Source organism: Siniperca chuatsi, linkage group LG11 (assembly GCF_020085105.1).
Source record: "Siniperca chuatsi isolate FFG_IHB_CAS linkage group LG11, ASM2008510v1, whole genome shotgun sequence".
Classification (NCBI taxonomy): Eukaryota; Metazoa; Chordata; class Actinopteri; order Centrarchiformes; family Sinipercidae; genus Siniperca; species Siniperca chuatsi.
This window is the reverse complement of record NC_058052.1, coordinates 14,382,732-14,395,898: the sequence shown is the minus strand read 5'-3', so window position 1 is coordinate 14,395,898 and position 13,167 is coordinate 14,382,732. Positions and strand designations below refer to the sequence as shown.

General features: G+C 40.1%; 2 protein-coding genes across 4 annotated transcripts; one reads left to right on the top strand and one right to left on the bottom strand.

Annotated features, from left to right (window-relative positions):
* mettl18 (methyltransferase like 18) lies at window positions 1-8,113 on the bottom strand. Its single transcript, XM_044213135.1, has 2 exons — window positions 7,856-8,113; window positions 1-4,694 (listed from the first exon to the last, which is right to left on the bottom strand). Exons 1-2 carry the CDS (start codon window positions 7,958-7,960, stop codon window positions 3,726-3,728), a joined length of 1,074 nt encoding a protein of 357 aa, XP_044069070.1. The 5' UTR covers window positions 7,961-8,113; the 3' UTR covers window positions 1-3,725.
* Window positions 8,114-8,334: 221 nt separating this feature from the next.
* zdhhc16a (zinc finger DHHC-type palmitoyltransferase 16a) lies at window positions 8,335-13,137 on the top strand. 3 transcript variants are annotated; one of them, XM_044213132.1, is made up of 11 exons: window positions 8,335-8,479; window positions 9,545-9,793; window positions 9,896-10,090; window positions 10,197-10,285; window positions 10,716-10,744; window positions 10,853-10,986; window positions 11,187-11,270; window positions 11,369-11,454; window positions 11,971-12,094; window positions 12,251-12,321; window positions 12,437-13,137. In XM_044213132.1, the coding sequence occupies exons 2-11, from the start codon at window positions 9,569-9,571 to the stop codon at window positions 12,537-12,539; spliced, it is 1,140 nt and encodes a 379-aa protein (XP_044069067.1). In that variant the 5' UTR covers window positions 8,335-8,479; window positions 9,545-9,568; the 3' UTR covers window positions 12,540-13,137. The 3 variants fall into 3 exon arrangements, with proteins under 3 accessions (XP_044069067.1, XP_044069069.1, XP_044069068.1); XM_044213133.1 differs by lacking the exon at window positions 8,335-8,479 and adding an exon at window positions 8,586-9,049; XM_044213134.1 differs by lacking the exon at window positions 11,187-11,270.
* Window positions 13,138-13,167: the final 30 nt, after the last annotated feature.

Here is a 13,167-nt window from a genome sequence, read left to right as displayed (position 1 = left end):
TAATAATTGCTTTGATTTAATTTAACAATTTACATTATTTTTAACATCAACAACATTGATAAACTTGATCGGTAATTTAGAAACGTGCAAATTTCATTCACAGTAATATTTAAAACTCCTTATTCGTCATTTGAAAAAAGGTAACAATATATACAAACATGCAAACAAAAGTAATGCATAGTAGACCTAAGACATGCTGGAATTTATGTAAAGTATTAATGCACAATGAAGGTCATGATTTCCGCTCCGTGGTGCTGTGCAGCACGGCTGACAAACAAGTACCATGCCAAAAGAACTGAGCCCATAGATGACACCTGAAGATGCCACCATCTATGGAATTCAGTTCTCATAGTAGAGCACTTATCAAAATTTGGTCCTCAGGAGCCGCTTGATCCTTGTACATGATCATGCTTCATTATTAATGCTCTTTTCAACTCAGTTCACTGAGTATTAATTAAATCAAACCAAAATAAAGCCGTCTATAACCATAAAACAACATAAATACTTCTGAAATTAACAATACAAGTGGGTTTAAGAGATATGATGAACATTGGCACATTGTGGTTAAGTCACTCATGACCATCTTTCTCAAGAAAAGCAGGGTGATGAGTTGATAACGTCACTGGAAGATTGAGCAAGAGGTCTACACAGTGGCAGCTAAAGTTGATCTTAAACAGTGATCAATCATAGTTGGCATTTGTATTATACAGTAGTGCAATATGTAATTTAAAACATCTACTTTTCCATAAACTGGCAACAGATTTAGAGGCATTTTATGTAAGTAAAATAAAACCAAAGTGGAAAACAAACCTCCAGAAATGTGGTTACAATTGATTGGATCCAGTGCTGTGGTTAGACAGAGCCTATGGAGAGTTTCAGGGTCATCTGAGGAATCCAACCATCTTCTCAACTTAAGTATTCCTGTAAATGCTTCACAACCACTGAAACGAAAGTCTGTCCACTGGGCTGATGCACGCACTGAATCAGATCGTGGTGATAGTGCTCTGGTCAAGGCATGAAATGACTCACCAGTTAGGGCCGTACACTCCCAGGAGCAGAACGTTGGGACAATATGATTACTCACATACAGTTGGTTGATGTATCTTTGAACCCTCCAAAGTAAGTTTGTTATTAACTGACCTGCGTTGTATTACACAGTCTCTTCCTTCATCTAAAAAACACTTCATTCAAGGCCTGGAGTCAATATTGACAGTGATGGTACAGTGAGATAATTCCTCAATGTTATCTCAGTTACTGTAGTTTATTCAGTATGAGTATACATTCTTTTAGGATACATGCAATACAGTACAATGAACTTTCTGAGGAAAGCCACACCTGAACACGTTCAGGAAACTCCTATCTTTCCGGCAGTTGGACTGGGAAACAACCGGTTCTACAGCCTTTCACTAGACAAGAAATCCCCTATTAGGGCATTAACCCAGTATTAAAGCCTGCACTAATTTAAACAGTGCTCATACAAAGATCAGATTGGTTATCATACTATGACAGCATTAACACACTTCATCTGCTGGTGCTCAGAAAATGTGGAAGTTGGCATTTCTTCTAAGAACTCTTCTACATATTTCAAAACATTTCACAACTTAAAACATGTTGAAAGTTTGTAGCTTGTGGTTTTGTATAGTTATATCTGACAATTTTAGATAACACGTGTCCAGTATTCTTTTTTTTAAATTGATCATTATTTGTCGAGTTTACCTACCTATATACTTACCCCAGACATTCACTGAAAACGTTCTTTCCAGATCTTGGATATATCAGAAATACATCTCCTCACGAAGGCCTCCCATGACTGTGCTGTTGCAGAGTCAAGCTTTAAACGCACTTTAGCGGTCCCATCTCAACAATAAGATGTTTTAGCGTTGAATCAGCAGCAAGTCTTTCCAATCTGAATGAACATACAGTGAGCCATCCGTCGTCAGTTCACCTGCACGTTCTGCTCACTCTCCCATGTCCTCCAAGTCCCAAGGAAGGATTCAGCGCACAGTCTGACATTCAGAGCAAAGAACCTTAAATACCACCACCTTCCACATCACCTATCAGTCACCCTCCTTCCTCTCTATCTGTTTCTCATACGCTCCCTCTGTTCGGTAAGCCTGACAGTCACTTCCCAGTAAGAAGGAAACAGTGGGAGTGAACAGCACGCCCCCTCACAGTGAATCAACACATAATAGTTTCTGAGGAAAACCATCTGACTGGCCCTGCCCCCTGTTCCCATAAAGTAAGCGGGGGAAAGGCTGTGTCTGCTCGAGGAACCAGGAATTCCCCCACAGGCCATGAACAGCTGTCGAGATGAGAGACGATGACGAAGCCGTCACACTGGAAGTTTGCTGTCCGGGCATATGCAAACAGAAACTGTGTTTGGTGTTTTGTATGAGAGTAAAAATGAAATTGTGTTTAACACTATTTATGTATATTTAAATAATAAGTGACTGGAAATTCTGTCCACACGCTGTAGGTGTTGAAATGCAGAGTCATGTTTAAGCTGGTGACACTATGTTTCCTAGAAAAGTGTTTTTATCTTTGCTATATTACTTATCAGCAGGGCAGTGAATATAGATTGCGTCATGGGTAGGATGAGATCGATTCTTGTGAATATTTGCGTAGCTGGAGTCATTTGTTTAGGTGAGGTCTGATAGGGGTGTATTCAATAACACAACCTTCCTAAAATGATTTTGTTTGCTCTCTGGTGATAGTCAAGCATGACAGGGATGTGATACTGATTGTGTTCAATCAGATGAACATGACAGGACTGGGTCAGCAGGGTGAAACACAGTTTTAAAACAAGCTAGCGGACAGTAACATTAAAACAGTTTCATTGTCCAGTGACCATGTAAAAACTCTCTGATTTCCTCATCCTCTTTACATAGTCACCTCATATACGAGAAACTAGTTTTGAGTTCATGCATATTTCCTCAGAAAAAAGCCCTGCCAGATTAATTCAATGGATTTCCTTGATCTGGACGAAAAGGGGATTCCACATGGTGTTTGAAAGATTACAGCATAGTTCCCTTCGTGTACTTGGATGCACATTTACAAGATATTTCCTGGATGTATATACTCATTATAATGTGTCATGACTTTTTGTTTTGCAATGGAGCACACCCAGACTATGTAGTGACTTTAACTGAAAGTAAAATCCGAATCAATCAAGAGGAGCCATTACTAGAATAAGAGGTACAGAGACCCCATAGAGTCCCACCATTGATGTGCAGTGACTCTAGACTCCACTTTCAAACTACATCCTTGGGCTGGTGGGATAAGTTGCAACTGACATTTTGCGGCGGACTTCAGAAACAAGCCTGGCTTTCATGATGCTGTTTGAACACTGGGGAAATCACTCGCAAAGGTCACTGAGCCCATTTCCTTTCTTTCCTCCCCATGCATCTAAAGACCTGTAACAGCCCTTTTCAACTGCACTTCCCTTACTGGCAGACATATTCAAATGGCTATAGGAAGTGAAAAAATGTTTAGGCAACCAAAGAGCAAATAGGAGATGAGACAACATCTTTTATTACAGCTTTTCCTTGTTTTACAACTGTTGCTCTAACATACATTATATGGAAGATTAAAAGGAAATCCTGATATTTTTATTTGCATTTAACTGTGTAGTAATCACCAATCTGTTTTTTTTAAATAGCACAGGAGTCTCTGACAGTTATTACATGAATAAAGCTGCATAATAAATCCAGGACTGCTTTACTAATTCAAGTGTCCTTTGCCATTTTAAAATGCAAGACTATTACATGTCTCTGAAGTCCTTCTTCCCCATCCCACAAGTGATCCAAAGAGAAAATACCCCTCTGCTCCACAAACGTCTCAAACAGGTGCAGTCCACCACCTACACCAAAGTAGTGGGATTTGGTGGCGAGGTAGACCAGTCCACCTGGGGCCAGCAGTTTGTGGAGGGTCTCATGTAGAGCAGGGTAGTATGCAGTGTTGTAGATGGTCTCTGAGGTGAATATAATGTCATATTTGGGTTGTGGGTCCTCCTTTTTAACCAAAGCGAGAAATGTGCTCCAGTCACCAGAGAAAAAACGACACTTGGCTTGTAATGGGTGTTGAGATAGGTCTACAGATCTCTTCTTAGGTGGTGGGCTGCCATCTTTTACCTCTTGTTTCTCTTTCACCTTCTTTTTACAACCATCTTCCTCCTGTATTTTTCCCTTGCCCCTCCCTTCTTTGTCATCTCCACTCTCTACTTCATCATCCTCTTGGCAGTTTAGTATTACATTTGGCACTGTGAGCTGTTCAATAACTGTACTATTGTAATCTTGGAAGTGGACCTGCCTGGCTCCTCTCTTCAGAGCCAATATCCCCAACAGGCCCGCACCACAGCCCAAATCCAAAACTGCCTTCCCCCCAAAGGTCTCTACGTCTTTCTCAATCAGCTCCAAAAGGTCGTAAGTGCACTCCCACACCTTCAGCCCTCCCTCGTAAATGCCAGAGATGAGATCAGACCTCTGCTCTGCAGTGCGAGAAAGAATTTTCTCCCCGTCCTCTCTCTCCGAGGCCGTTTTTTCAAAAACTGTCTCGTTGAGGAAATGAAGAGGAGGAAGAGTTCCTATGGTAACTGTTTCAGTGACAGCATCCATAAGGAGGAGCTGTGGGTCAGATAGTAGAAGGTGCTCTTTGGCCTCTTTTACTGGCTCTGCTGGTTTAGTATTATCCTCCATCTGAAAAATACAAAGCAGTATGCATGGTTAGAGAACAAATGCATTCCCTCAGCTACGTATGTGTCGGATGGCTCTGTGCGAATATATGACATACATATAGAAAACATGTTTTTCAAGTTGACAATATCATGGCTTGAGGCACATTTGGCAGTACAGAGATAAATCAGCAAAACAATGAGGCTGTGTAGCGACAGGAAACTACTCACAGTACGGAAATTGTCAGATTTAAATGAGCATGGCGTCTTCATACAAATTCCTTCCTACAAATTGTGGATGTCATAAGTATGCCGTGTTGTGTGCTATAAGTGTTATGGTAAGAAACGAAATGAACACTGTTCATGTTTTATTAAACCAATCAAAATCATATTAAAGCAGTCACTTAACATAAAACAATATCTACTTACTTTCGTACTTTACTTCCTTAACTTACTTTTATTTCTTATTTACCAATATAACTAGTTGTGATGTTGAAACAAGGCTTTTCGAGGCTTTGACAACAATACTGAAAATGGGTTAAAATGGGTTCACATGTCCAAGTTTCAGTTATCATGGCTCACGTGACATCTGCTGATGATGTGAATGTTGTGAGGTCAAATGAAGCAAACGCTCTGTTATTATAGGATCCTTCTGGATGTGAAAACACTGTTAACATGTAAGAATTTAGATTTACACAAATCTATACCAGTGCTGTGTGATTGAATGTTAACTGGTTTACAATGATGTTACAGACTAGCCACCTTATTGTGTTTAATTTTATATGTATTTATTGGTTACTTAATGCTCTTACCTCTTTAAAATATGCTCTACTAATAAAGACTGGTTGACTGGCTGATGAACACGAGACTATTAGAAATCAGCCATGTGATTCACTGTGTGACATGTCATGTGTGGACTGGTTGGTCAAACTGTTCATGTAGTCACCCCCAACAGAGCACAGTTTAGATAAAAATGTCTGGCGAGTTTTTTGCATGCCTAAGAACTTTGGTGTCTGACATGACAATAACAACTCATACAGGCTACTATTAGTATGAATCTGTATGATTTTTCCGCTCTGTCTCTTTATTGACATGCCTCCACCCTGAGACATCAAGGCTCATAGGCAAGGAGATTGTCAACCTACGCTCTCTAGTGGATCCACACCTAACAGACAAATTTATATTGTTGTGATGGAATCACTCATACAGTGGAAATGACTCAATTAAATAATCTGCATGTATGCGTAGCCTGTGTGTGTGTGTGTGTGTGTATTAGTGAGGGGGATGTCCCTGCCCTTTTCTCCTGCGCTACATTCAAGAGGCAACAACATTTTTCTTTTACTTTCCCTGTATATATTGTAACACAAGACAGGTCTATCTTCATAGCTGGATAAATCTTAAAATCAATACTATCCTATCCTTTGATTTATTCAAAACTCTAGCCTGTAAAATTAAATATCTAAAAAGGATACATTATTCGTCATTATTATTGGTAAACAACCACATTAAAGTTACTATATGTAGTTTTTGACATGTATTAATCGCTTTTTATTGCCAGCGTGTGAACGGGCTGTAAGTACACTTAAGAAAATGAAACCTTCCAAGACTTTCTTGGGTGTCTGTAGCAGCCTGTGGACTGATTTCCATGTAAAGCACTCCGGTCGGTTTTTCTGGGAAAATCCAAGATGTGATGTTAATGCCCGCTCCCGAGTGCCTCCTCTTTAGCTCCTCTGCAGCAGCAACTGTGTGAACGCTTACTGAATTTGGCTTAAAAATGGAGTCCGCGAACAAACGACCGGCACCCACAAAACACAGAGTCCAAAGTCAAAGCTAACATTACAGCAAAACCTGTGAAATATATTGTGATACTGTGGTTTTAGCTAGCTAATGTAGCAAAATACTGTCTTGGGTGGAGAACGTCAGCAAACTTAATTCATCCAGACTCCCGGGGCTGATCTGGCTGGTAAATCGGTTTGCTGGCGTTGTGGGGCAGCCTGATACATGCAGCGTGGCTGGGTTGTAGCTGGCTGGCTAGCCTTGGCTTGCTTGCTTGCTCGCTCGCTAACCTTATTGCTAGCAAAATACTATCTGAGTAGATATGTTATTTGGCTAGCTTGCCAAATTACTACATCAGCTAACGTGATCCATGATACTAACTTTCGTATTAAGACAAATGGTGTTCATTTTAGCCAACAATACATGATGTAATGGTACAAAGCAAAGGTGTATAGGTGTAACGATTGCTTTCTACTAGCCAAGAGCGATGCAAAGCAGGGGCGGCCAACTAGCTAAATGTAACTTAAGCTAAGCTGGGGTTGGCCGGCTGGATGTGGCTTGGCTGCGCGGTGTGGTGTTGGCTGATGGGGTGATTTGTAAACGACAAGCTAGTTAGTATCATGGAGCCAATGGTCCAAATAAAATATAGGAACATTATTCTAAACATGATTGTAATTTATTTTCCAGCATTGAGTGTTTATCAGTATAGAGTTTAACAATTATTTTTCTTCCTTAATGGTTTTTTCACCTGCACACCAGCCAGTCCAGAAATTGTATCAAGTCATGTATCCTTTTCTCTTTTTTAAGAGTTGACCAGTTTGGTTTTTTGTCATCTCAGTTCCATTTTTATTGATTTTTTTAGGTAATCTGTTTAATAAACTGGGTTATTAGCCCCTTGAATCTAAGCTTATTTCTGTATAAATAAATGAATGAATAAATAAGTGATGAAGACCAAGAAGTAAGATAGTAAGTGGACCTTGAGTTAAGATTATTTTAAGAATGAAAAATTAATAATTTTAAAGAATTATTTATGTTTAGTTTTACTGTTTTCCTTGCTTTGATGCTATCCTGGTTATTCTACGATGTTTTGCATTGCTACATATGTGAATGCAATGTTGATGTTGTACAGTAATAAAGTTGTTGTTAAAAAAAAAAAAAAAAAAAAAAAGACAGGTGCCGACTACGCCTAGTGCCATACCGAGGGTCCTGTTCTTCCCCTCACTGCCCTAGCCCTCACAAAACTATACACGCCACTGCATATTCTATTTTTCTTTTAATAACGACCATACTCATGCCAGCAGGTCGATTGGCAGTCCCTAGTCGGAGGAATCTACAATCTGACATCTGCTGACAGCTTTGAGTAATTTGAGTAACTTAACCTAGAACACATTATTAACTAACGTTACTCACAGGTTTAGCAGCATTGTCTTTCTTTCTCTTTTGCAATTCATTTCCATCCGCGTCGTCTGGGTTTGTTGTTTGTGCTGGAACGTCGAAGTTAAAACGAAATGACATGATGACTGACAACACCGCACACAGCTAGCTTGAGATTGGAAAGTTAGTATCCTAGTTTACTACTGACTCCACATGGCGAGCAAACTGGCGTGCAAGTGTAGCTTAGCAGAACCGCTGCGTGTAAGAACTGCAAATCCCAGAATTCCTAGGACCACAGTAACCGACCCCCGGCGTATTACCTTTCTATTAATGAAATAAAGTAGCCGTTACAAGTTCGTTTAAGTTAGATTAGGTTTAAGCCCCTATAACAAAGGAAATGCAGGCACATAAATGTACATTTCTGGAAAAACCGTCCGTGTCTGAAATAATGAATTCCTGACTCAGACTACCATGATGCCTTTCGCCGCCATTGTGGCGCATGCGCACTAACTCCAGATCAGGCTTCAGATCTGTTAACTGTCAGAAGGTCCCTGATCCTGCACTACTCCGCTAATATGTGGCAATTCTCACGTTTTTGACTGCCTCTTGAAAATGTCGACGTGAGGGGTGTTTCGGCAGTTTTCTTGCCTTCATAGAACAGTGAGTATTCCCTAAAATAAGTCTGAAATGTTAGTAAATATTAGAACGCAGCACACAGCGTCGGATTTTTGAATAGGAAAACACTGTATGACATCCAATCAAAAGGGATTTGGGAGCGTTAGGATTCTGTGAGACTGTTTACAGCAACGTGTATTATGCACAAATGATCTGTCAGGGCTTTCCTGGGGCGACAGTTTAGCTAGCTGCCTTGTTGTGTTTTTTGAATAGCCTACAGTGCCTGATGGAGTGAAGCTGAATGTTGCTGCTGGCAAAAGTCAGCTCCACTCCAGACCATTGACCCTCTCACCTAGGTAACTGCAAAACCTCCACCCAGACTCCACCCTGTCTGGAATGCAGCAAAGCAAGATTGTTGTGTATTTCTAGGCTTTTTTCATGCTAAGCAGCCAGCCCTTTTTCACACATACATACTACCTCATCTAACGTTGCGCCTTTGGATTGTGGCCGTACCTGAGGAAGTTAAAGTGTCAGTTGCCACAGACTGATGTGGCGAGTTAAGATATAAACAACTTAAAAAAATCCAAATTCACTGGCTCCCAAATTCAGAGTTTGGTAAGTTTGATATAATACACTGGATTAGAGCTAAAACGATTAGTCGATCGACAGAAAATTTATTGCCAACTATTCTGATAATCTTAGTTTATCTGATAACTGTTTTAGTCATTTTTCAAGCTAAAATGCCAAACATTGTCTGCTTACAGATTCCCATTTGTAAGGATGTGCTGCTTTTCTGTGAATTTAGTAAATTGAATATCTTTGGGTTTTGAATTGGAACAAAACAACATTTTATACACCAAACAATTAATTGATTAATCGAGAAAATAGTTAGCAGATTATGCCATAGTGAACATAATTGTTAATTGCAGCCCTACATTAGATAGTTAGTTGAAATTACTTTCTATGTCCTTTTTGTTGTAGATAAATGTATTATACATGCAGTGCATTAGTGTTACAATTGATCAAAACAAGGCTGCTTTTGTTTGAATTTCAACTTGGCATTAAGGCTGTCAGAGTCTATTGTTTATTGTTTCTTTGTTTTCTTTGAAGGTGTGTGCACTTTACAGATGCAGGATGCGGTGGTGTCCCAGCTCAGTGCTGCGCTGCGTGCGGTTACGGTCATGCAGCAGGAGAGGAAAGAACAGGCTGCCTTTGTGGATTAGGGAATTATGGGCTTACATGAGTCTGCTGGTGCAGTCACTTTACTTTAACTCCCTCACAGACTCAGATGTGGTTTTCGACTCTGTCTTTGAACCAGTGTTTTGGACCGTGGATTATGTCACCCGCTGGTTTGGCACGGTGAGTGTGTGTTTGTCTGTGTGCTTTTATTAGTAAAAGGGAGTTTTAAAAGTTTTCTCTGAAGAAAGCTCAATATGGGTGTCCCCTGCCTTTGTCTGACAGGTGTTTGTTTGTCTGGTGGTGATACTGACCAGCTCCATCTTGGCGATAGCCTATGTGGTCCTACTGCCTCTGATACTCAACACGTACTCCCCTGCATGGATTGCTTGGCATGTTTGTTATGGACATTGGAACCTCGTCATGATTGTTTTCCATTACTACAAGGCCACCAAGACTTCCCCTGGGTACCCCCCTACAGTAAGAAACCAACTACACTTTTCTGCAGAACCAAATAGCTTTACTAATCTGGCCTTGAATGAAACTTGCATATCGTAATGCAACAAAAATGTCTTCTTTCAATCAGGAAAAAAATGACAGTCCATTTGTGGCAGTCTGCAAAAAATGCATCATGCCCAAACCAGCAAGAACACACCACTGTGGTATCTGTAACAGGTGAGTCAGTGTCGTTTTTCTTCTCTTCTGTATTTCCTTAATTGATGAGTGGTTTGTCTTTGGAGTATCAGGTGTTTCGCTGCCTTTTTAATTGGGACCATGTATGTTTTTTTGATCACCAAAGCTAATTTGCGGGGGGGGGGGCTCTTAAACACAGGTAATGAAGGTGTCAAAGATGGAACTGTGTTTGTGAAAATATGATTTTGGTGTTAGCAATGTGACTATCATTTTGTGCTAAAATCTAATTGCTCAATCTCCATAAAAGACATAAAAAAACAACAACTGAGTAACGATGTCTTGGTCGTCCAAGATCCTGTCGACTGCTTAGTGGAATATAATGGACTTAGAGGGAGCAGGCCTGTTGGGTACCATAGCCTCATGTTGTTGTCCATATAAGCACCAGACTGAATATTTTCTTTTTCCTTTGCAGGTGCATTCTAAAAATGGACCACCATTGTCGTATCCTTTGTGCTAACATTATTTCAAATATTTTTTTTGTAGTAATCAGAAATCCCCAAAATGGGACTATGAAGAGATGGTTGGTTTTCCTTAATGTCAGCATCTCAGCCTGGTTGAATAACTGCGTTGGCCACTTTAACCACCGTTACTTCTTCTCCTTCTGCCTCTTCATGACCTTGGGCTGTGTCTACTGTAGCATCAGTGGCAGAAACCTGTTCCTAGATGCATACAATGCTATTGAGGTGAGATGCTCAGACTCACCCCACACTGTTGGACTGCTGTTGCTGGCATGTTTGGCATTTTGTCCTTGTAAGGCTGGTTTTGTCTTTTACTTTTCCTCCATGCCTGGTGTCTTTCTCTGCGGGGCTTAACTGTTCCTTACTGACACTGCCTTGTTTCTGTCTTTTACACTTGGGTTTGTGTATGCGGGCTGTTCCATTAGCGCTTTAAGCATTTGGACATGGACCAGCCAGGGGTACCAGTAACAGGGATGGGACTTCTTATAGGGCTTCTCCCCCCTGGCCAGGTACAGTCTCAAAAGTACACATGCAATAACATTATCAAGCTTATGCATTTTTATTATCCATTAGTTATGTAATATGTGCTTTTTTTATTTTTGTCAAGACCAACTATCAGACACCAGCACCACCGTTCACCTTTAAGGATAAGATGATTCATAAGAGCGTCATCTACATGTGGGTGCTTACCAGGTAAAAAATACTTTTCATGTTGCCACTTGCCATTCATAGGACCATGCCCCCTACTGTTACCCAAGTCCATATTAGTCCATTATAATTAATTCAAAGCAGGTTGTGTGTATGTAGTGTGTTCACACTGGAAAAGTGACAAAAGTAAGTATACTCAAAGATATCAATATGCACCCTAAATCTGCTTAATTTTTGAGCGTGCTGTTGATGTCCCACAATGCAATGCACAAAGGAAATGGAGGAGCTACTCACAGCTGCAAAAAAACAAACAAATTGTGGATGGTGGTGAAACAGCTCCAGGAAGATCTCAGAAAACAAACAAAAGTATTAAATGTTTGGAAAACCATAGCCTCCTTTTTTGTCACGTATAATTGGCAGAGCCAATCCAAGTTTACAATTTGAATCGCACATCTTTTATCACTTCCTGTTAGTACAAATCAATAAAGTACATTGATTTGTTTCAGACATGACGGTTGTCTTATTATAACGGATCAGATCAAATGTGTTTTGTTCTTTTAGCACAGCGGGAGTGGCTCTGGGAGCTCTCACTCTTTGGCATGCAGTTCTCATATCCAGAGGAGAGACCAGCATAGAAAGACACATTAACAGCAAAGAAACAAAACGAATGGCAAAACGAGGAAAGGTGAGCAAGTAATTCAGGGTGTTATAAGTTAACAGAGATTTTTTTATGATGAGCCACAAACCAATTAAAAGAAACATGTTCTTTTGGTTTAAATGGCAGTGACCTTTTAATGGGTTTTTAATTGCTCCTTTTCTTTTTCTTTAACTGCTCTGCTAGGTATACAGAAACCCTTTCGATTATGGCAGGCTGAATAACTGGAAAGTCTTCTTTGGCGTGGAGAAGAGAAGGTGTGTTTCTCTGATATTTGTAATGATTTTCTGTTAAAGTACCCATGCATCAACTGTGACAAATGCTGCCTTGTTCTTCTTGTAACCTGTGTTCTGCTTTATCTTTTGTCACTAGTCACTGGGTAACGCGCGTTCTCCTTCCCTCTGGACACGCCCCACATAGTGATGGTTTGACGTGGGACGTCTTCCCAGTTAAAAAGGACTTAATACCTGTATGACAGACTCTACTTCAGCATACTTGTAGCCTAATTTCAGCAGTTTTTGCTGGGTTCAACCCGCTTTGGTCATTTGATCTGGTTGGCTTAAAGGATCCTCGCATGGTCGCACCATACAGCTGAAGAAATGGGGTCATGTCAACCTTCAATACCACTTGTTGTGGCATTGCTCATGGTTCGACGGTCTACATTTTTTACCAGTGAAAAGGCGCTGTGTCATGGATGGTTTGTTCTCTACTGGGGGCTGGGTATTGCAGACTGGTCATACTTGACTCTGAGCATTGAGCTAGTGATAGGTTTGATAATTTTATAAGCTGTACTGACTGATATATTATTGGACTGAAGTACCTTTTTAAAATAATACCCAAGCTGATTTTTATTTAAAAAAAGGAAAAAAAAGAAAAAACACTAAGGTTTGGGACATAATGGTTACTCCCAACACATCCTCCTCCCTATTCCACGTGCACACTCCAGTCCAATATTATCATTTGAAATGAACTTTCAAGGCAAACTGCAGTACCATGATACTGTGTTATTTATCTGTATTTTGTACCTGTTAAGTTAATAAATCTTTAAAAATTGCTTTATTTAAAGAATTTGACATGGAGTATTCAGTTATTAAAGATGCACA